This window comes from Ranitomeya imitator, chromosome 5, assembly GCF_032444005.1.
Source record: "Ranitomeya imitator isolate aRanImi1 chromosome 5, aRanImi1.pri, whole genome shotgun sequence".
NCBI classification, from domain to species: Eukaryota; Metazoa; Chordata; class Amphibia; order Anura; family Dendrobatidae; genus Ranitomeya; species Ranitomeya imitator.
In genome coordinates this window covers 8,700,977-8,721,630 of record NC_091286.1, presented here as the reverse complement: position 1 = coordinate 8,721,630, position 20,654 = coordinate 8,700,977, and the positions used below count along the sequence as shown (strand labels likewise).

The 20,654-nt window shown below is 53.1% G+C and overlaps 2 protein-coding genes across 3 annotated transcripts in view; one reads left to right on the top strand and one right to left on the bottom strand.

Annotated features, from left to right (window-relative positions):
• AARS2 (alanyl-tRNA synthetase 2, mitochondrial) overlaps window positions 1–16,457 on the top strand; it is a 39,195-nt gene extending 22,738 nt beyond the window's left edge. The window contains exons 3-22 of the mRNA XM_069768279.1: window positions 2,539–2,684; window positions 2,789–2,980; window positions 3,069–3,213; window positions 3,284–3,429; window positions 3,538–3,646; window positions 3,727–3,765; window positions 3,895–4,006; window positions 4,079–4,206; window positions 4,301–4,448; window positions 4,522–4,691; window positions 4,768–4,881; window positions 5,087–5,227; window positions 9,285–9,422; window positions 9,659–9,768; window positions 9,954–10,062; window positions 12,078–12,200; window positions 13,118–13,228; window positions 14,856–14,942; window positions 15,051–15,161; window positions 15,544–16,457. Coding sequence (XP_069624380.1) covers window positions 2,539–2,684; window positions 2,789–2,980; window positions 3,069–3,213; window positions 3,284–3,429; window positions 3,538–3,646; window positions 3,727–3,765; window positions 3,895–4,006; window positions 4,079–4,206; window positions 4,301–4,448; window positions 4,522–4,691; window positions 4,768–4,881; window positions 5,087–5,227; window positions 9,285–9,422; window positions 9,659–9,768; window positions 9,954–10,062; window positions 12,078–12,200; window positions 13,118–13,228; window positions 14,856–14,942; window positions 15,051–15,161; window positions 15,544–15,720 — 2,556 coding nt within the window. The 3' untranslated portion in view covers window positions 15,721–16,457. The remainder of the gene's footprint in view (window positions 1–2,538; window positions 2,685–2,788; window positions 2,981–3,068; window positions 3,214–3,283; window positions 3,430–3,537; window positions 3,647–3,726; window positions 3,766–3,894; window positions 4,007–4,078; window positions 4,207–4,300; window positions 4,449–4,521; window positions 4,692–4,767; window positions 4,882–5,086; window positions 5,228–9,284; window positions 9,423–9,658; window positions 9,769–9,953; window positions 10,063–12,077; window positions 12,201–13,117; window positions 13,229–14,855; window positions 14,943–15,050; window positions 15,162–15,543) is intronic.
• Window positions 16,266–20,654, bottom strand: part of LOC138681058 (uncharacterized) — a 137,646-nt gene continuing 133,257 nt past the window's right edge. For both annotated transcript variants that reach the window (XM_069768277.1, XM_069768276.1), the window contains 4 exons: window positions 19,307–20,141; window positions 18,535–18,718; window positions 16,491–16,654; window positions 16,266–16,418 (listed from right to left, as the gene is read on the bottom strand). In XM_069768277.1, the coding sequence (XP_069624378.1) occupies window positions 16,266–16,418; window positions 16,491–16,654; window positions 18,535–18,718; window positions 19,307–20,141 (1,336 nt within the window). The remainder of the gene's footprint in view (window positions 16,419–16,490; window positions 16,655–18,534; window positions 18,719–19,306; window positions 20,142–20,654) is intronic.

The following is a 20,654-nucleotide window of genomic DNA, read 5'->3' as shown; positions in this document are numbered from 1 at the left end:
TACTGGATATCTGCCCCGTGTTGTATCTGATCTCCCCACATACTGGATATCTGCCCCCTCTAATATCTGATCCCCCACATACTGGATATCTGCCCCCTCTAATATCTGATCCCCCCACATACTGGATATCTGCCCCCTCTAATATCTGATCCCCCCCACATACTGGATATCTGCCCCCTCTAATATCTGATCCCCCACATACTGGATATCTGCCCGTGTTATATCTGATCCCCCCACATACTGGATATCTGCCCCCTATTATATCTGATCCCCCCACATACTGGATATCTGCCCCCTCTAATATCTGATCCCCCCCCACATACTGGATATCTGCCCCCTATTATATCTGATCCCCCCCCCACATACTGGATATCTGCCCCCTCTAATATCTGATCTCCCCACATACTGGATATCTGCCCCCTATTATATCTGATCCCCCCCCCCACATACTGGATATCTGCCCCCTCTAATATCTGATCCCCCCCCCCACTTACTGGATATCTGCCCCCTATTATATCTGATCCCCCCCCACATACTGGATATCTGCCCCCTCTAATATCTGATCCCCCCCACATACTTGATATCTGCCCCCTCTAATATCTGATCTCCCCACATACTGGATGTCTGCCCCCTATTATATCTGATCCCCCCCCCACATACTGGATATCTGCCCCCTCTAATATCTGATCCCCCCCACATACTGGATATCTGCCCCCTCTAATATCTGATTCCCCCACATACTGGATATCTGCCCCCTCTAATATCTGATCCCCCCCCACATACTGGATATCGGCCCCCTATTATATCTGATTCCCCCCCCACATACTGGATATCTGCCCCCTATTATATCTGATCCCCCCCACATACTGGATATCTGCCCCCTATTATATCTGATCCCCCCCACATACTGGATATCTGCCCCCTCTAATATCTGATCCCCCCACATACTGGATATCTGCCCCCTCTAATATCTGATCCCCCCCACATACTGGATATCTGCCCCCTCTAATATCTGATCCCCCCCACATACTGGATATCTGCCCCCTCTAATATCTGATCCCCCCCCACATACTGGATATCTGCCCCCTCTAATATCTGATCCCCCCCACATACTGGATATCTGCCCCCTCTAATATCTGATCCCCCCCCCCACATACTGGATATCTACCCCCTCTAATATCTGATCCCCCCCCCACATACTGGATATCTGCCCGTGTTATATCTGATCCCTCCCACATACTGGATATCTGCCCGTGTTATATCTGATCCCTCCCACATACTGGATATCTGCCCCGTGTTGTATCTGATCTCCCCCACATACTGGATATCTGCCCCCTCTAATATCTGATCCCCCCACATACTGGATATCTGCCCCGTGTTATATCTGATCCCCCCACATACTGGATATCTGCCCCCTCTAATATCTGATCCCCCCACATACTGGATATCTGCCCCCTCTAATATCTGATCCCCCACATACTGGATATCTGCCCCCTCTAATATCTGATCCCCCCACATACTGGATATCTGCCCGTGTTATATCTGATCCCCCACATACTGGATATCGGCCCGTGTTATATCTGATCCCCCCCACATACTGGATATCTGCCCCGTGTTGTATCTGATCCCCCCACATACTGGATATCTGCCCCCTGTTATATCTGATCCCCCACATACTGGATATCGGCCCGTGTTATATCTGATCCCCCCCCCACCCACCCACATACTGGATATCGGCCCGTGTTATATCTGATCCCCCCACATACTGGATATCAGCCCGTGTTATATCTGATCCCCGCCCACCCACATACTGGATATCAGCCCGTGTTATATCTGATCCCCGCCCACCCACATACTGGATATCTGCCCGTGTTATATCTGATCCCCCCCCACCCACATACTGGATATCTGCCCGTGTTATATCTGATCCCCCCCCACCCACATACTGGATATCGGCCCGTGTTATATCTGATCCCCCCCCACCCACATACTGGATATCGGCCCGTGTTATATCTGAGCACGGTGGCGCAGTGGTTAGCACAGCAGCCTTGCAGCGCTGGGGTCCTGGGTTCTAATCCCACCCAGGACAACATCTGCAAAAAGAGTTTGTATGTTCTCTCCGTGTTTGTGTGGGTTTCCTCCGGGTTCTCCGGTTTCCTCCCACATTCCAAAGACATACTGATAGGAATTCTAGATTGTGAGCCCCGACGGGGACAGTGATGATAATGTGTGCAAACTGTAAAGCGCTGCGGAATATGTTAGCGCTATATAAAAATAAAGATTATTATTATTATTATTATTATTATTATTATGATCCCCCCCCCACATACTGGATATCTGCCCGTGTTATATCTGATCCCCCCCCCCCCCACATACTGGATATCTGCCCCGTGTCATATCTGATCCCCCACGTACTGGATATCTGCCCCGTGTTATATCTAAACCCCCAACCCCCCCCCACATACTGGATACCGGCCCGTGCCCCCCGTGTGGCCGGATCTGGCCTCATCCCATGTTTCTCCTGTCGCTTTCCTGCAGGTAGAAGCTTGCTCTATGGCCTGGGAGCTGCTGACGCGCGGTTACGGGATCCCGGCTGAGCGCCTCTATGTCACCTACTTTCGGGGGGACCCGGATCTCGGCCTCGCTGCAGATGAGGAGACCCGGGAGATCTGGCTGAGCCTGGGGTAAATGCAGCTGGATGCTAATGCCACGTCCGTGCGACCAGGAGCTTCAGCCTGGAGGTGTTTAGCACCAAGGGTGACTCCCATCATTTCCGTCTCCTTTTCAGTCTTCCTCCGGCACGGGTCCTGCCATTTGGCCTAAAGGAAAACTTCTGGGAAATGGGGGACACGGGCCCCTGCGGGCCCTGCACAGAGATTCACTACGATCATGTTGGAGGGCGAAACGCTGCAGCTCTGGTGAACCAGGATAGTCCTGACGTGGTGGAGATCTGGAACCTGGTGTTCATGCAGTATGACAGGTGGGTGGTGAGGATCCAGAGTCGGGGTCCTGGGGTTCCCGCGGGTCCTGCTGATCTAGAGCCCCCGCGCTCCTGTCACTTTGTGCAGAGAGACAGACGGACGTCTCCGGCCGCTGCCGCAGTGTCACGTGGACACCGGGATGGGACTGGAGAGATTGGTCACCGTCCTCCAAGGGAAACGCTCCAACTACGGCACGGACCTGTTCACACCCATCCTGAGGGCCATCGAGAGGGTGAGGGCCACGGGTCACATTCTCTGCCCTTCTTTGTGTGACCTGGACTGATGGACGTCTCTCTCCTCAGGGCTCGCAGGCCCCTCCGTACCAGGGGAAGGTGGGTGCGGAGGACGTCCACCACGTGGACATGGCGTATCGTGTGGTGGCCGATCACATCAGGACGCTGGCTGTTTGCATCGCTGACGGCGTGTACCCCGGGATGTCAGGAGCCGAGTGAGCGCTGACATAACTGTACCTGTACCCCCACAATCTGAGGCCATTCCCCATCCCCCGCCACGTGCGATGTCGCCCCCTTGTGATCGCGGCTTCTCTGCTCCTCAGACTCGTGTTGCGCCGCATTCTGCGCCGAGCCATCCGCTTCTCCTCCGAGATCCTCTGCGCTTCCCCCGGCTTCTTATCCTCTTTGGTTCCCACCGTGGTGCAGGTTTTGGTGAGTGGAGACTCCCGAGCCTGACGCCGTCACTACTTCCCCCACGTCTGGTGTCTCATCTCTGTGTGATTATCTTACAGGGGGTGGCGTATCCGGAGCTGGAGCGCGAGAAATCTCAGGTGGGTGACGCTGCAGACACCTGGTGACACGTGAGGATATGTCCGAAGTGATGGGTCCTGCGCTCACAGCTGCGGGGTCGTTACAATGTATCAGGGCTCTTTCTGATGCGACTTCTGCGCTGTTTTCAGATTATGAGGATCCTGAATGAGAACGAGGAGGCGTTTCTGGTCTCTCTCCAGCGGGGGCGTCATATCATCGACCGCACCGTTCAGCGAGGTGGCGCCACCCCGACGTTCCCAGGTGAGTGATGTGATGGCGGGTTAGGGCAGCGTTCGGTGTCCTGCGCTCTCTTGACGCCCGCGGTCTCCGCAGTGGACGTGGCGTGGTCTCTGCACAGGAACCTGGGATTCCCGCTGGATCTCATCGCGCTGATTCTGCAGGAGAGGGGGCTGTCTCTGGATATGGCGGCTCTGGAGCGGCTGGCGGAGGAGGAGGCTGAGGTCAGTGGTCCGCCGTGTGTGCGGCTTTCTTATGGATGTGAATTGCTTGTCATTTCCATAGTCTCCATGTTCCGCCATGTTTTTTGTATTCTAGATGAGGTTTAGAAACCTCCATGCGGACGGCGCCCCGCCCCGGCAGCAGCTGGACGTGCACTCTCTGGCGGAGCTGCAGCGCAGGGGGGTCCCCGCCACCAACGATTCACCGAAGTACAAGTACAGGCTGGGGGCCGACGGCCGATACGGTAAGATGGCCGCCCGTTCACCGCTCAGCGGCTGCTCCTCTGGACTGTTATCATGTGACCGTGTCCTCCGCAGAGTTCCCTCCCTGCGAGGCCGCCGTCCTCGCGCTGTACCAGGACCAGTCTCTGCTCTCAGAGGTGGACGGAGGTCAGTGCTGCGCCGCCATCCTGGACCGCACCTGTTACTACGCGGAGCAGGGGGGGCAGAGCTGTGACGTGGGGTACTTCACGCGGGAAGGGGAGCAGGTGAGGGACGTCCGGCTGTGTTACCCGGTGCTGGTCCCCCTGCCCCTATGATATTACACCCGTGTCCGCTCCACAGGACGTCCTGTTCCCGGTGGAGTCCGTGCACGTGGCAGGAGGATACGTGGTGCATGAGATCACCGCCGCAGAACCGCTGAGGGTGGGGGACAGCCTGATCCTGCACCTGGACCAGGTATTACATCGGCAGGGCGAGCGTCGGCCTGGTGCACTGTGGGGGTTGTAGTGTGTGCGTCTGAGACTGCACCACTACTCCCAGGATGCAGTGCGACACTGATGTGATGCATTGTGGGAGATAGTGATCCCAGATGATAATAAACACTACAACTCCCAGGATGCAGTGCAGCTGTCATGTCAGTGATGTTTCCTCTTCTCTCTAGGGCCATCGGCTGGCGTGTATGGTGAAGCACAGCGCCACCCACCTGCTGAACTATGCCCTGCGGCAGGTCCTTGGCGAGGGCACAGCGCAACGCGGGTCACATGTGACGGCAGAACACCTGCGCTTTGATGTCAGCGTCTCGGTGAGGCTCTGCACACTCCGGTCACACACTGTGATGTTGGGGTCTCGGTGAGGCTCTGCACACACTCAGGTCACACACTGTGATGTCGGGGTCTCGGTGAGGCTCTGCACACACTCAGGTCACACACTGTGATGTCGGGGTCTCGGTGCGGCTCAACACACTCCGGTCACACACTGATGTCGGGGGTCTCGGTGCGGCTCAGCGCACTCCGGTCACACACTGATGTCAGGGTCTCGGTGAGGCTCTGCACACACTCCAGTCACACACTGATGTTGAGGGTCTCGGTGAGGCTCTGTCACACTCCGGTCACACACTGATGTTGAGGGTCTCGGTGAGGCTCTGCACACACTCCGGTCACACACTGACGTTGAGGGTCTCGGTGAGGCTCTGCACACACTCCGGTCACACACTGATGTCGGGGTCTCTGTGAGGCTCTGCACACACTCCGGTCACACACTGTGATGTCAGGGTCTCGGTGAGGCTCTGCACACACTCCAGTCACACACTGATGTTGAGGGTCTCGGTGAGGCTCTGCACACACTCCGGTCACACACTGACGTTGAGGGTCTCGGTGAGGCTCTGCACACACTCCGGTCACACACTGATGTCGGGGTCTCTGTGAGGCTCTGCACACACTCCGGTCACACACTGTGATGTCGGGGTCTCGGTGAGGCTTTGCACACACTCAGGTCACACACTGTGATGTCAGGGTCTCGGTGAGGCTCTGCGCACACTCCGGTCACACACTGATGTCTGGGTCTCGGTGAGGCTCTGCACACACTCAGGTCACACACTGTGATGTCGGGGTCTCGGTGAGGCTCTGCACACACTCCGGTCACACACTGATGTCGGGGTCTCTGTGAGGCTCTGCACACACTCCGGTCACACACTGTGATGTCAGGGTCTCGGTGAGGCTCTGTACACACTCCAGTCACACACTGATGTTGAGGGTCTCGGTGAGGCTCTGCACACACTCCGGTCACACACTGACGTTGAGGGTCTCGGTGAGGCTCTGCACACACTCCGGTCACACACTGATGTCGGGGTCTCTGTGAGGCTCTGCACACACTCCGGTCACACACTGTGATGTCGGGGTCTCGGTGAGGCTTTGCACACACTCAGGTCACACACTGTGATGTCAGGGTCTCGGTGAGGCTCTGCGCACACTCCGGTCACACACTGATGTCTGGGTCTCTGTGAGGCTCTGCACACACTCCGGTCACACACTGTGATGTCTGGGTCTCGGTGAGGCTCTGCACACACTCCGGTCACACACTGTGATGTCTGGGTCTCGGTGAGGCTCTGCACACACTCCGGTCACACACTGATGTTGAGGGTCTCGGTGAGGCTCTGCACACACTCCGGTCACACACTGATGTCTGGGTCTCTGTGAGGCTCTGCACACACTCCGGTCACACACTGTGATGTCTGGGTCTCGGTGAGGCTCTGCACACACTCCGGTCACACACTGTGATGTCTGGGTCTCGGTGAGGCTCTGCACACACTCCGGTCACACACTGATGTTGAGGGTCTCGGTGAGGCTCTGCACACACTCCGGTCACACACTGATGTCTGGGTCTCAGTGAGGCTCTGCACACACTCCGGTCACACACTGATATCGAGGGTCTCGGTGAGGCTCTGCACACACTCCGGTCACACTGTGATGTCAGCGTCTCGGTGAGGCTCTGCACACACTCCGGTCACACACTGATGTCACAGTGACAGGATAGGTGTATACCACCTGTGCTTCTCTTTCAGGGTCCGGTCAGTGGTGTCAGGATTCCCCTGACCGCTGCCACCAATTTGTTACAATTCACACCGTGACCGTCACCCCTACGTCACGGGTCAGGGTGGCTTTGGGCCAACAGATGGCTATCACATGTGCAGGGGGCTTATCTTAGTTATCCCTCCACTGCTAACAATGTGATGAGAAAACACACACAAGGCTATTGACCTCTTAGTTTACAGCAGGGGCTTATTCTAGGTATCCCACTGCTCTTCAATATACCACAAACTGCAGGGATTTATGTATATCCCGCTTACAGATCCACTTAACACTTGCAGCTCTCTGGCGCCCCCCTTACTCTCAGGTCAGATTAGGTACTGCACCCTGGGTAATTAGTCGCCAGAAAGGCTGCCTGCTATGTACTGGCTATTGGGCACGCTGCAGCGATGCGATAACTACTCCCACTCAGGCAGGAACAATAATTATCAACGCCGCAGCCGCTACAACATAACCCAAAAGTCTGCACACGATCGGTATCACTGCTACCAGCTTCGATTAAACGGGTCCGAAGCTAACCCAACACAACAGTAGCGTAATTCCCTTCAGAAGACTTAGGGTACGGTTTAGAACAGGAGAACGAACTAATATTAAATATTATATTCCATAAAAATTAGGCAGTTCTTTATCAAAAATATTTTATAAAGATGTTACAAATGAGACAATTGCAAATATGTACACGGGTAATTATAACATAAAGGGAATAAAGGAGAAAAGATAACACTCACATGTTCAAAGCATGGCAGGCCCCCAGGCTAGGGCAGTTTTCCATACGTCCCAGCTCATGGGATGTACTCAGCTCTTCCAGGAAAATAGGACAAGAAAGGAGCTGGGGATGTGTGCAGACAGTTATAGCCAAGCCTGTAACATCCCAGAAAGGGGTTGGATCACCTCGTCCCTCCTACCTCTTCAGTTAACTGATTTTACCCTAACCTATATCTAATTTCTATAATTCTGCTACAAAACATCTCATAGTCCTAACAAACCCATCATTCATCTCGGATTAACGTGAGCATTCTAATGAGATCAAATATGTCCTATCTGGGATACATATTTACAGAGAAAACCCTACTTCTTTACCAGACGGAGTTAGAAGCCCGAGTTTCGGGGAATGGGTAGATACACCGAGTGAGAATACGAATATATATTTTCGTGTTCTTAACGTAAACATTGTGCATAATATCGTCCAAAAACCAAACAAAGAATCTTTCACGGATCCTAGAAACTTCTAGACACTTCTAAACAGTTCTCTGCAGTTCTCTGCTAGAGGAGATTTGAGCCTAGTCGTCAATTCCTTTCGGCAATAAAACCTCTCTTCCCCCATACATTGGCAAAGCAGCTCTTGGCTGAGTGAAAGGGAAGGAGGGCTTGGGGGTTGAAAGTCAGGAATTTGAAGCTACAAACTGTTGCAGCATCACTCCAAGAAGGGGGGGCTTAGCCCACGCAGGCTAGCAAGAGAACTACTTATGATATTTCATACCATATCGTGACAAGTGGTATGTACTGTATTGGGGTCCCGCGCTGCCCCATAGTGACAGGATAGCTGTATACCACCTGTGCTTCTCTTTTAGGGTCCGGTCAGTGGTCTGTACTGTATTGGGGTCCCGGGCTGCCCCATAGTGACAGGATAGCTGTGTACCACCTGTGCTTCTCTTTCAGGGTCCGGTCAGTGGTCTGTGCTGTATTGGGGTCCCGTGCTGCCCCATAGTGACAGGATAGCTGTATACCACCTGTGCTTCTTTCAGGGTCCGGTCAGTGGTCTGTACTGTATCGGGGTCCCGGGCTGCCCCATAGTGACAGGATAGCTGTATACCACCTGTGCTTCTCTTTCAGGGGTGTCCGGTCAGTGGTCTGTGCTGTATCGGGGTCCCGCGCTGCCCCATAGTGACAGGATAGCTGAGTACCACCTGTGCTTCTCTTTCAGGGTCCGGTCAGTGGTCTGTGCTGTATCGGGGTCCCAGGCTGCACCATAGTGACAGGATAGCTGTGTACCACCTGTGCTTCTTTCAGGGTCCGGTCAGTGGTCTGTACTGTATCGGGGTCCCGGGCTGCCCCATAGTGACAGGATAGCTGTACACCACCTGTGCTTCTCTTTTAGGGTCCGGTCAGTGGTCTGTACTGTATCGGGTTCCTGGGCTGCCCCATAGTGACAGGATAGCTGTGTACCACCTGTGCTTCTCTTTTAGGGTCCGGTCAGTGGTCTGTACTGTATCGGGGTCCTGGGCTGCCCCATAGTGACAGGATAGCTGTGTACCACCTGTGCTTCTCTTTTAGGGTCCGGTCAGTGGTCTGCAGCTGCAGGAGGTGGAGAAGCTGCTGCAGGACCTGATTGCACAGGACCAGGAGATTGACACGGCGCACATCCCCCTCGCGGATGCCAGATGTATCGCGGGTCTGAGGACCGTGGATGAGGTGCGTGTATATATACTGCTTCGTCTGACTCCCCCGATCTCGGTGCCCCCCTGCACTGTGTGCCTGGTGTCTACCAGCTGTGACTCTGCAGCTACTGTGAAACTACTACTTTTAGGATGGAAGCATGCTGGGAGTTGTAGTGTTGCGTCCGGTGGAGGTTGGGATACTTGCTGCATGGATACAGGGGTCCTTAGGAGAGAGCTGCAGGGGTTAATCATCTCTCCGCCTCCCCCCAGGTGTACTCGGATCCTGTCCGCGTGGTCTCAGTGGGGGTCCCCGTGGAGAAGCTGATGAGTCGGAGTTGTCAGGACGGTCTGCAGACGTCGGTGGAGCTCTGCTGCGGCACGTGAGCATTCTCCTTACACCCCCCCCATTGTCTGTGGATCGCCCCCCTCGTGCCCATCTTACACGGTGCCCCCCGATGTATCCCCTCATTACATCATTGTCTCCATGGGGTGTTAGAGTAGCCGGCCCCTGTAAGGGATGTGACAGCCGATAGCCCCCCGCCAACGTCACCTCCTCTGCACCCAGACACCTGCTCAGGACGGGGACCATCGCAGACCTGGTGATCATCAACGAAAAGCCGCTGGTGAAAGGGATCGTGCGACTGATCGCAGTGACCGGAGAGGAGGCCAAACAGGTGGGTACAGAATGCTGCAGTCACCTCCAGAGCTGCATTCACTAGTGTAACACTGCAGTCACCTCCAGAGGAGCATCCACCATTGTAATACTGCAGTCACCTCCAGAGCTGCATTCACTGTTCTCATACTGCAGCCACCTCCAGAGCTGCTTTCACTGTTCTTATACTGCAGTCACTTCCAGAGCTGCATTCACTAGTGTAACACTGCAGTCACCTCCAGAGCAGCATCCACCATTGTAATACTGCAGTCACCTCCAGAGCTGCATTCACTGTTCTTATACTGCAGTCACCTCCAGAGCAGCATTCACTGTTCTTATACTGCAGCCACCTCCAGAGCTGCTTTCACTGTTCTTATACTGCAGTCACTTCCAGAGCTGCATTCACTAGTGTAACACTGCAGTCACCTCCAGAGCAGCATCCACCATTGTAATACTGCAGTCACCTCCAGAGCTGCATTCACTGTTCTTATACTGCAGTCACCTCCAGAGCAGCATTCACTGTTCTTATACTGCAGCCACCTCCAGAGCTGCTTTCACTGCTCTTATACTGCAGTCACTTCCAGAGCTGCATTCACTAGTGTAACACTGCAGTCACCTCCAGAGCAGCATCCACCATTGTAATACTGCAGTCACCTCCAGAGCTGCATTCACTGTTCTTATACTGCAGTCACCTCCAGAGCAGCATTCACTGTTCTTATACTGCAGCCACCTCCAGAGCTGCTTTCACTGTTCTTATACTGCAGTCACTTCCAGAGCTGCATTCACTAGTGTAACACTGCAGTCACCTCCAGAGCAGCATCCACCATTGTAATACTGCAGTCACCTCCAGAGCTGCATTCACTGTTCTTATACTGCAGTCACCTCCAGAGCAGCATTCACTGTTCTTATACTGCAGCCACCTCCAGAGCTGCTTTCACTGTTCTTATACTGCAGTCACCTCCAGAGCTGCATTCACCATTGTAATACTGCAGTCACCTCCAGAGCAGCATCCACCATTGTAATACTGCAGTCACCTCCAGAGCAGCATTCACTGTTCTTATACTGCAGCCACCTCCAGAGCTGCTTTCACTGTTCTTATACTGCAGTCACCTCCAGAGCAGCATCCACCATTGTAATACTGCAGTCACCTCCAGAGCAGCTTTCACTGTTCTTATACTGCAGTCACCTCCAGAGCAGCATTGATCATTCTTATACTGCAGTCACCTCCAGAGCTGCATTCTTTTGCTCCAGTCCCACCTCCAGCTGCATAAAGAATTATGAGGTTGCATTCACCTTCTAATGACTGGGACATTTGTGGACAAATTGCTATCTTGTCAGGGAAGATCCCATAATGCTTTGCATCCTATTGCATTGTGGGAGTTGTATTACTTTCCACAGTGCAGTGGTTTGTAATATCAGGCACCAGCAGAGGGCAGCAGTGAGATCCTGTAGTCACAGCGCAGAGGGAACCGAACATCCCCTTGTGCAGCACAGAAGAGCGTGATCAGCGCAGAAGAGCATGCTCAGCGCAACAGAGAGATCTCAGCGCAGTAGGACGTGCTCACCACAGTAGGGCGTGCTCAGCGCAGGAGGGCGTGCTCAGCGCAGGAGGGCGTGCTCAGCGCAGAAGGGCGTGCTCAGCCCAGAATGGCGTGCTCAGCGCAGAAGGGCATGCTCAGCGCAGTATTGCGTGCTCAGCGCAGAAGGGCGTGCTCAGCGCAGAAGGGCATGCTCAGCGCAGTATTGCGTGCTCAGCCCAGAAGGGTGTGCTCAGCCCGGAAGGGTGTGCTCAGCGTAGAAGGGCGTGCTCAGCGCAGAAGGGCATGCTCAGCGCAGAAGGGATTGCTCAGCCCAGAAGGGCATGCTCAGCGCAGACACTGCCTCTGTGAGCAGATGCCGCAGGGATAAGGAGAAGAGCAGTAGCTGCAGCTCTAGGTGTGACTGGAGTATAAGCCACAGCTCAGAAATGAAGAATAACTGCATCGTATGAGGATGGTCACAAGTGCACGACTCTCATGTAATAATGGTGACCCGCAGGCACGAGAGACGGGGCAGGTCCTGTGCAAGGAGGTGGAATCTGTCAGCGAGCGCATGAAGACGAGGCCGGCCTCCATGAGTGAAGCCCAGCAGCTCTCCCGGGACATCGGGCTCCTGAGACGTGTGAGTGGGGGGCGGGGGCCGAGGCGAGTGCGGGGGTCTGTTATCACCAGTGTCACCGCGGCAGGACGTGCTCCCATTGTGGGGGAAATGTTCTTAAAGAGGATCTGGCACCAAATGTTCCCTGTTGAACTGGACACAATGTGATGGCGGCTGCAGGGAGGAATACGTTTGTTTTACTTCACTTCTGCATTCTGGAAATATTAGTAAAGTATTTGGCACCTAATGAGTTAACACCAAGGTAATCTTAGTTTTCAGTAGAGGCTTAATTATGCTGCACACTCCTGCTGGCAGGACCTGTGGAGTGTGGTCATGTAACCCTGATGACATCACAGGTCCTTGTGCACTTCTATGTTGCTGCCTGCTTATGATTGGTCAGTGTCATACAGGGGGAGAAGGCCACGACCCTACTGAAAACTATCTGATAACACCCACTTACACCTAACTTTAGTTAACTCATTAGCTGCTCAATATGTGATTGCTAAAATCGCGGGAACGGAGAATAAAAATTAAAAATAAAGAATTTGGTGCCTGCTCATCTTTAAAGAGGTTGTCCGGTCTACATTCTGCAGTCTGCGCGGTCGGCAGAGGCCGTCAGTGCTCCTGCCAGGTGGTGGACAGAAGCCATCAGTGCTGCTGCCGGGTGGTGGACAGAGGCCATCAGTGCTGGCGGTGGGCCGAGGCTGTCAGTGCTGCTGCCGGGTGGTGGGCCGAGGCTGTCACTGCTGCTGCCGGGCAGTGGGCAGAGGCTGTCAGTGCTTGGGACTCTGCCGCTCGGGACTCTGCCAGTCGGCACTGATCACCGAACCCCAAATTGTGCACGTTCAACTCGCCCCAGGGGAAAACAACTACTTTATTTACATAAATAACATGAACCTTCAGTGCAGACCCCTAATGATGGTTTATATTTGCTTTTTCAGAGTGTTGACAGCGCCCCCATGCCACAGTGGCAGAGGAAGGAACTGCAAACATCACTCAAGTTTTTGCTGAGATCTGCCAACACAGCTGTTCGCAAGGTGGAAGAGCAACAGGTGAGGACAGTTCCCATTTGTGGTCTGCACTATTACCCACAGCTGCAGAATAGTGAGTTCCGCTCTGGAGTATAATACAGGATGTAACTCAGGATCAGTAATGTAATGTATGTACACAGTGACTGCACCAGCAGAATAGTGAGTGCAGCTCTGGGGTAATGTAATTTAGCTGTATGTTGGGATTGTATAGTTTATGTACATTACTATGGTGGACGCTGTCAGGAATCCCACCGCTGCCACCAATCTGTCACAGTTCACCGGGAGGATACATTTACATCCCCACCACTCGCACCAATTTGTCATTAACCGGGGCTGTTTGGTTGTCCCTGGTTCTTTCTGAAGGGGATTTATCTATTTTCCAGTTCCGGTTTGAAACTTGCAGCTCTCTGGCGCCCCCCTTACCCTCAGGTTATTCAGGGTACTGCACCTAGGATAATTAGTCACCAGAAAGGCTGCCTTACTTTGTACTGGGTAATGGGCACACTGCAGCAAGGGCGATATAACTACTCCCACTCAGGCGGGAACAATAATTATCAACGCTGCCGGTTGCTACACAGCCTCCCAATTGCACAGGACAAATTCCGCTGCCACCAGCTCCGATTTCCTAATTATTAACGGGTCTGGAGCCAACCCAGATTAGTAGCGTAATTCACTTCAGAGGACGTGAGCATACGTTATAGAGCAAGGAGAGACAATCTAGTAATTTTATATTTTACTCCAGAAAAGGTAGGTAGTGTTTACAGAGGTATAAAAAGATATTATAAAGACAATTATCGTATGTACAATACAATTACAAATAAAATGGGATTAACATTGAAAAATCACTTCCATTTCGTTATGTCATCTTATCTCATGGCTGACCGTGTGCTGTGGGGGAAGGCCGAGCATATATCCAGATGCATCACCCCTGTATAGCAGCTAGACCCCAGACAAAGCCACCTGAAGACTGCCTGCTTCCCTCACTTATTTCCTAGCCTAAACCCAAGGCACTCCCCCCTGTGGTGACCTCAAATAAAGGCTGAAACCTCCCCTTTTACTTAGTGTTATGGCAACCGTTTTTTTACCTAGCTCGCTGTATGAATCTCATATACGAAAGACACCAGGATTAAGAGGTGCACCACGTCGGGGCGATTCTTTTAAGTGTAACCACGGTGTACTTACATGACCCCGTACTTACATGACCTGCTTACGGAGAAATCCGCTCTATGCACTCGTTGGGTTTAGCTTCTAGCGACTTCAGGGAGTTATAGATACCTCGATGGACATCCGGAATATATAATTCTTATATCTCGGTGCCATGCCAATATATATAACCTTATATAACCTTGAAAGAACAATAGAAGCTCAGGCTTTCTATACCAGTTTTAGCCAGTACCAGGTGGGAGGGGGGAATGAGTAAGGTAGAGAATCTTGTCTGCCCGCAGCATAGAGCCATATAAATTCTTGAGGGAGGGGTGAAATGAGGGGTTTAGGATTTACTCACACAGGCAGAGTGGTAAGAGGGAGGTCGGAAAGGCCCACAGCGTGTGTCTGAAAAGCCAGTGTACTTTTAGGTAGATGCTCAAACATGGCATATTCACATTATAGTGACAGACGCCGTCTTTCCTGCATTTATTCCTTATCTCAGGCTATGGCGATGGTTCCCAGTCTCTTGGAGAAGTTCTCCCCCCATCAGTCCCTCTTCGTGGCCTCCGTGTGTGTGGATTCTCTTGCGGTGAGTAGTTGTCAGGAGCGGCCATATTGGTTGTCAGTGCCCGCTCCTGGCAGAATACAGAGACCATGGGCCGTGCCATTGAGGTGTAATGTTCGGCGTCTCCGGCAGGTGCTGGTGAAGTTGGTGAATCAGATGTGTGAGCGGCGTCCAGCCTCAGCGGTGATGCTGCTGTGCAGACAGAGTTCCGGGGCCGTGCTGTGCGCCTGTCAGGTCCCCAAGGTGAGCGCCGCCTGCCATTATTGCGCCATTACCGACGTCTCGCTGCCCGGCTGTCAGTGACATTACCCTCAGGAAGCGGCACTATAGGAAGTGTCACGCAATGGCGGTAAATCACATGCAACAATTATACAGAAAGCCAAGAGACAAGGCTGCTGCTGCTCGCTCCTGCGCTGATACACTGTAACAGAACAGTCCAGTGGACATAGATCTGTGCGTCTGACGTTAATCTGATCCATTGTAACAAACCTTCAGCTGTGTGAGCAGGACAGGTACGGTGACCATTCACTGACCGCGAGCAGAGACTGATCACCTGTATGCGACCTATAGGCCCCGGCTTTCACTCCTGGCTCTGCGGGTCTCACGCTGTCCCCTCTCTCTTCAGGGCTCCGTCTCTCATCTCTCTGCTCTCGATTGGGCCGCCGCCGTGTGCTCCGCAATAAAGGGCAAAGCCTATGGCGGCGTGGACGTGGCTAGCGGGAGCGGGAGCAGCGAGACCCTGGATGACGTCCTGCAGGCCGCCGCGCACTATGTACAGATGAAGCAACAGGAAAATTCCTGACCGTCGCCCAGAAGATTCCAGAAGTGGAGCGGGACCCTCATCCGTTAATGACCCCGGGTGTGAGGGGCAAGACACGTGTGGACCCGCTCTGTCCAGCGGTCAGACTTCATATTGGTTCTATGAGCTGATGAGGAAACTGCAGCCACCCTCAGAGCTGAAATCATTCTTCTGCTGCTACATTCTATACTTTTGTGCCATCCGGAGCTGCATTCATAGTTCTGCTGACACTTGATGTCACATCCACAATCTTTCTTATCTCCCGCTCCCTTCAGGTTGCAGGAATTTGTACGACTGCACTGAGGTCTTAGTTATGTCGGTGTCGACAGGGTGCTCTGTACTTCTGAGGAGAAGCAGAATTATAAATGCCGCTCTGGATGGACAAGGATATGACCCAGAATTGGAGCAGAATGTTTTCGGATCTCTCCTACAGGAACTGTTATTTAATATTCATTAGAGGAGCTAGGTGTCACATTGCCATGACGGCTCTGCTGTGCCTGGGGGTAGCGGAGGACCGGACGCAGCGACGTGCGGAGGAGGATTCGCTGTCACTGACGACAGGTCCGTTCAGCTAGGATCCCGGCCATAGCCGAGGTGACAAGCTGTGGCTGCTCTGCAGATGTCGGGCTCATGGCGGGTAGGACCCCAGTCTGGGACGTGCTCCTGCTGACCCCAGGGTCCGGCGTCTGTGTGCTGCTTTCCTATGGAGAATATGCAAATAAATGCCTGCGCTGTATGCAGTATTGTGGTATCTGGTTATTAGGGTACTGTACCTTTAAGGTGAGCCCGCTGGTCATGCTGAAGCTGAAGGTGACCATGGATGGTGCTGCTTTAATGGGGTCCAGCTGTACAGGGGGGAGATGGAAAGTTTTCAATGGAGTCTCTTCCACCTCAAATAAAGCCAATCGTTTCCTGAGTAGCTGCTGCATCCGGAGAACTGTGGAGAAAGAGCAGGGCGGTATAGAGAGCGGCCCCCCGTACAATGTAGAGAGAGGCACCTATATGAGGTGTATGGGGAGAGTATAGAGAGCGCCCCCCCCCCCGTACAATGTGGAGAGCGGCACCTATGAGGTGTATGGGGGGAGTATAGAGAGCGCCCCCCGTACAATGTGGAGAGCGGCACCTATATGAGGTGTATGGGGGGAGTATAGAGAGCGCCCCCCCTGTTATAATCAGGTGACCTTGGAACAACATGAAAAAACCTTCGCTGGAGTAGTGGTAACTATACTGACCGCAAACCCTGATCCTATCGCCGCAACTAGAAGCAGCCGTGGGGTGTGCCTAACCAGACCTAGACACCTCGACACAGCCGGAGGACTAAATATCCCTAAAGATGAAAAATAGGAAAACTGACTTGCCTCAGAGTAGACCCCCAAAGGATAGGCAGCCCCCCACAAATAATGACTGTGTGTAGGAGAGGAAAAAGACACACGCAGGCAGAAAACAGGATTAGCAAAGGAGGCCACTTCTACCTAGATAGGAAAGGATAGTACAGGATACTAAGCGGTCAGCACAAAAAACTACAAAATATCCACAGCAGAAAAATACAAAAACGCCACCACCTAACTAAAGATGTGGAGAGTATATCTGCGACTCCAGCGAATCCAACCAGACTGAGAAAAACAACAGGACAGTCCAAGCTGGAACAAAACAGAAACTATGAACAGCACAGAAAATAGACACACAGCCTGTGTGCCTAAGAAAATGAAGCAGACACTTATCTTTGCTGAAATGGCAGCAAGCAGGAGAGGCCAGGCAGAGAACCAATACTTCCAATAGAACATTGACAACTGGCAAGGACTAATGAGTCCTGCAAAGCTAAATACCCCAGTCAGAATTGCAATTAGTAGAAACACCTGTCCAGGACTGCCACCCAGGCACAACTGCATTACCATCAACAACCACCGGAGGGAGCCCAAGAGCAGAATTCACAACACCCCCCCGTACAATGTAGAGAGCGGCACCTATGAGGTGTATGGGGGGGGGGGGAGTATAGAGAGCGGCCCCCGTACAATGTAGAGAGCGGCACCTATATGAGGTGTATGGGGGGGAGTGTAGAGGGCGGCCCCCCCTACAATGTAGAGCGGCACCTATATGAGGTGTATGGGGGGGGAGTGTAGAGAGCGGCCCCCCCTACAATGTAGAGCGGCACCTATATGAGGTGTATGGGGGAGTATAGAGAGCGGCCCCCGTACAATGTAGAGAGCGGCACCTATATGAGGTGTATGGGGGGGGAGTATAGAGAGCGGCCCCCTATGCTGTGTATGGGGGAAATACAGAGAGACCCCCTATGTGATGTTTATGGGGAGGAGTAATATAGAGAGCGGCCCTCTATGATGTATATTTGTGGGGAGTAATACAGAGCGGCCTCTGTGATGTATGTGGGGGGAGTAATATAGAGAGCGGCCTCTGTATGATGTATATTGAGGCATAATATAGAGAGCGGCCGCTGTGATGTATATGGTGGGGAGTAAAAGAGAGCAGCCTCTGTGTGACGAATATGGTGGGGAGTAATAGAGAGCAGCCCTCTGTATGATGTATATTGTGGGGAGTAAGATAGAGAGCAGCCTCTGTGTGATGTATATGGTGGGGAGTAATAGAGAGCAGCCTCTGATGTATATGGTGGGGAGTAATAGAGAGCAGCCTCTGTGATGTATATGGTGGGGAGTAATAGAGAGCGGCCCCTATGTGATGTGTATGGGGGAAGTAATATAGATTGCGACCCTCTATGTGATGTATATGGGGGAGTAACAGAGAGCAGCCCCCTATGTGACTTGGCTGCGCTGTTACACTGTAACGCTGTTGTCCTGTGGTTACCTGGCTCTCGCTGAGCACTGGACGGGGAACGAAAGGCCCATGCTCTCCGGAATCCAGCCCAGAAGGGCAGTAAGGAATCGGTCAGCCAGTCCTGGAGGTGGTCGAATAGTGAGGTAGACGGCAGGTCGCTGTGCGTCGCTGCCTCTGTGTCTCTTTGTGCAGCCTCCAAGAGCTCTGGGGACAACTGAACACAAAACAAGATGAAGGTTGTAGTCTATATCTAGCGAAGTGTGCAGGAGTGGAGTTAACTCCTGAGATCCCAGACACCTCATCAGCCCATATCTTCCATACAGGAGTTAGCAGGAGCTCAGCGGGTGAGATGAGGAGCAGCATCAGTCCTGCACAAGCACTGGCCCTCACCTGTGGCGGCTTCCAGAGCAGTTCTCCTAATCACTGCTCTCACTTTCCTGAGCCATGCACTCGTTCAAATGCAGGTCAATCTGCAGGTAAATAGCGTTAAAATGCCTCTTGGCCACTGTACTGAAAGTGCGGCTACTGACTGAAAGTGCGGCTACTGGGAGAAATGATCTTGCATCTTCCCAGGAGCCGCCGGCTTTCAGTCATAGAGGCGCGGCCGGGGTGGGTACAGTGACTGCTCAGGGAGGGGTGACTGTAAGCCCCAGCACTCTGATGGCTCGCTCTGCAGCGCGTGTCTCCATTGTTGACGGGCACTGGCAGGCTTTGGAGATGGCCATGTTACACCAGTATCACGTCTTTGACCTATTCCCATCCCTCGTCTCCTCACCGGGTCGCGGGTGTTGGGGTTTCTTACCTGCAGCCCCGCATTCTCATGTAATAGGAGGAATCTCTCCCTGAGGACATGCACCTTCCTCTTCAAGAGGCCGCGGTCCGGCATGGCGTGATGGGCGTTCCTATACTTCTGCAGCTCTAGGCAGCACAGCAGGTTGTTGTCCAGTAGGGGGAGCCCTTCCTGAGGACCATGTGTCTGCAGATACTTCAGGAAATGCAGGATTTTTGGAGTTGGCCACCCCTGAGCTGCCATCCCAAGGGCTTGGTGGAAGGCGACCACATCGTCCACACTGGGCTGCATCTGTGCTGGGTGATCTGCACCACTCTTCTGGCCGTGGAGACGCTTCGTGGCTATTTTGGTGCTTAGCACTAGAAGAATTGGCTCAAGTCTCGCCCAACCTTCATTTCCCGGCTGTTCCATCCCATAATCTTTCAGCCGTCCAGAGATCTCCCCCCAGAACTTGTGAAAGGAGACATCAAGGAGGGCACCGAGGACCCCTGTGACCCGTGTGATGGACGAGCTGCTGATTGCACCCCTAGAGAGGTCACTATGCAGATTTCTCCTCAGAGCTTGCAGGTGTGGGTTCTGTATAACGTCCAACTCTAGAACCTTCTGGATCAGAGCCAACATGTCCTGCTTCCCCCTCGTACTCTGCAGGGCGTGCAGTATCTCCAGGACCCTCAACGTCTGTGGCTCCTCCGTCTCCTGGACCAGCTTCTTGTACGCCTTGTAGACTGCTCTGTGCTGAAGCATCTCCAGGGCGAGTGGACCAGGCACCAGAGAGGGGTCTTTCTTTCTCTTCACCTTTGTGCCACCACCATGTTGTAGACCCCAATGTCTGTTTTCCTTGCCTGACCTAAATAAGACATAAAAATGACATCAACATCAGATCTGGGGCATCAGAGACCAGGGGCATCAAAGATCTGGGGCATCAGAGACTGGAAGCATCAGAGACCAGGGCCATCAGACACCTTCGGCCTGGGAGAGCTCATAGAATCCCATGGTTTGCAGTATCCTCTCTACGCCGATGACACGCAGATCTACCTATCCGGACCTGACCTCACCTCCTTACTCACCAAAATCCCACACTGTCTGCCTACTATCTTGGCCTTCTTTTCTGCTCGCTTTCTAAAACTGAATGTGGACAAAACAGAATTCATCATCTTTCCCCCCTCAATCTACCCCTCCACCAGACCTATCCATCACTGGCTGCTCACTTTCCCTAGTCCTGCATGCTCGGTGCCTCGGGGTGATCCTCGACTCTGCTCTCTCTTTCAAGCCACATATCCAAGCCCTTGCCTCCTCCTGCCGTTCGAAACTCAAAAATATTTTCCGGATCCATGCATTCCTTGACCATGAAGCCACAAAA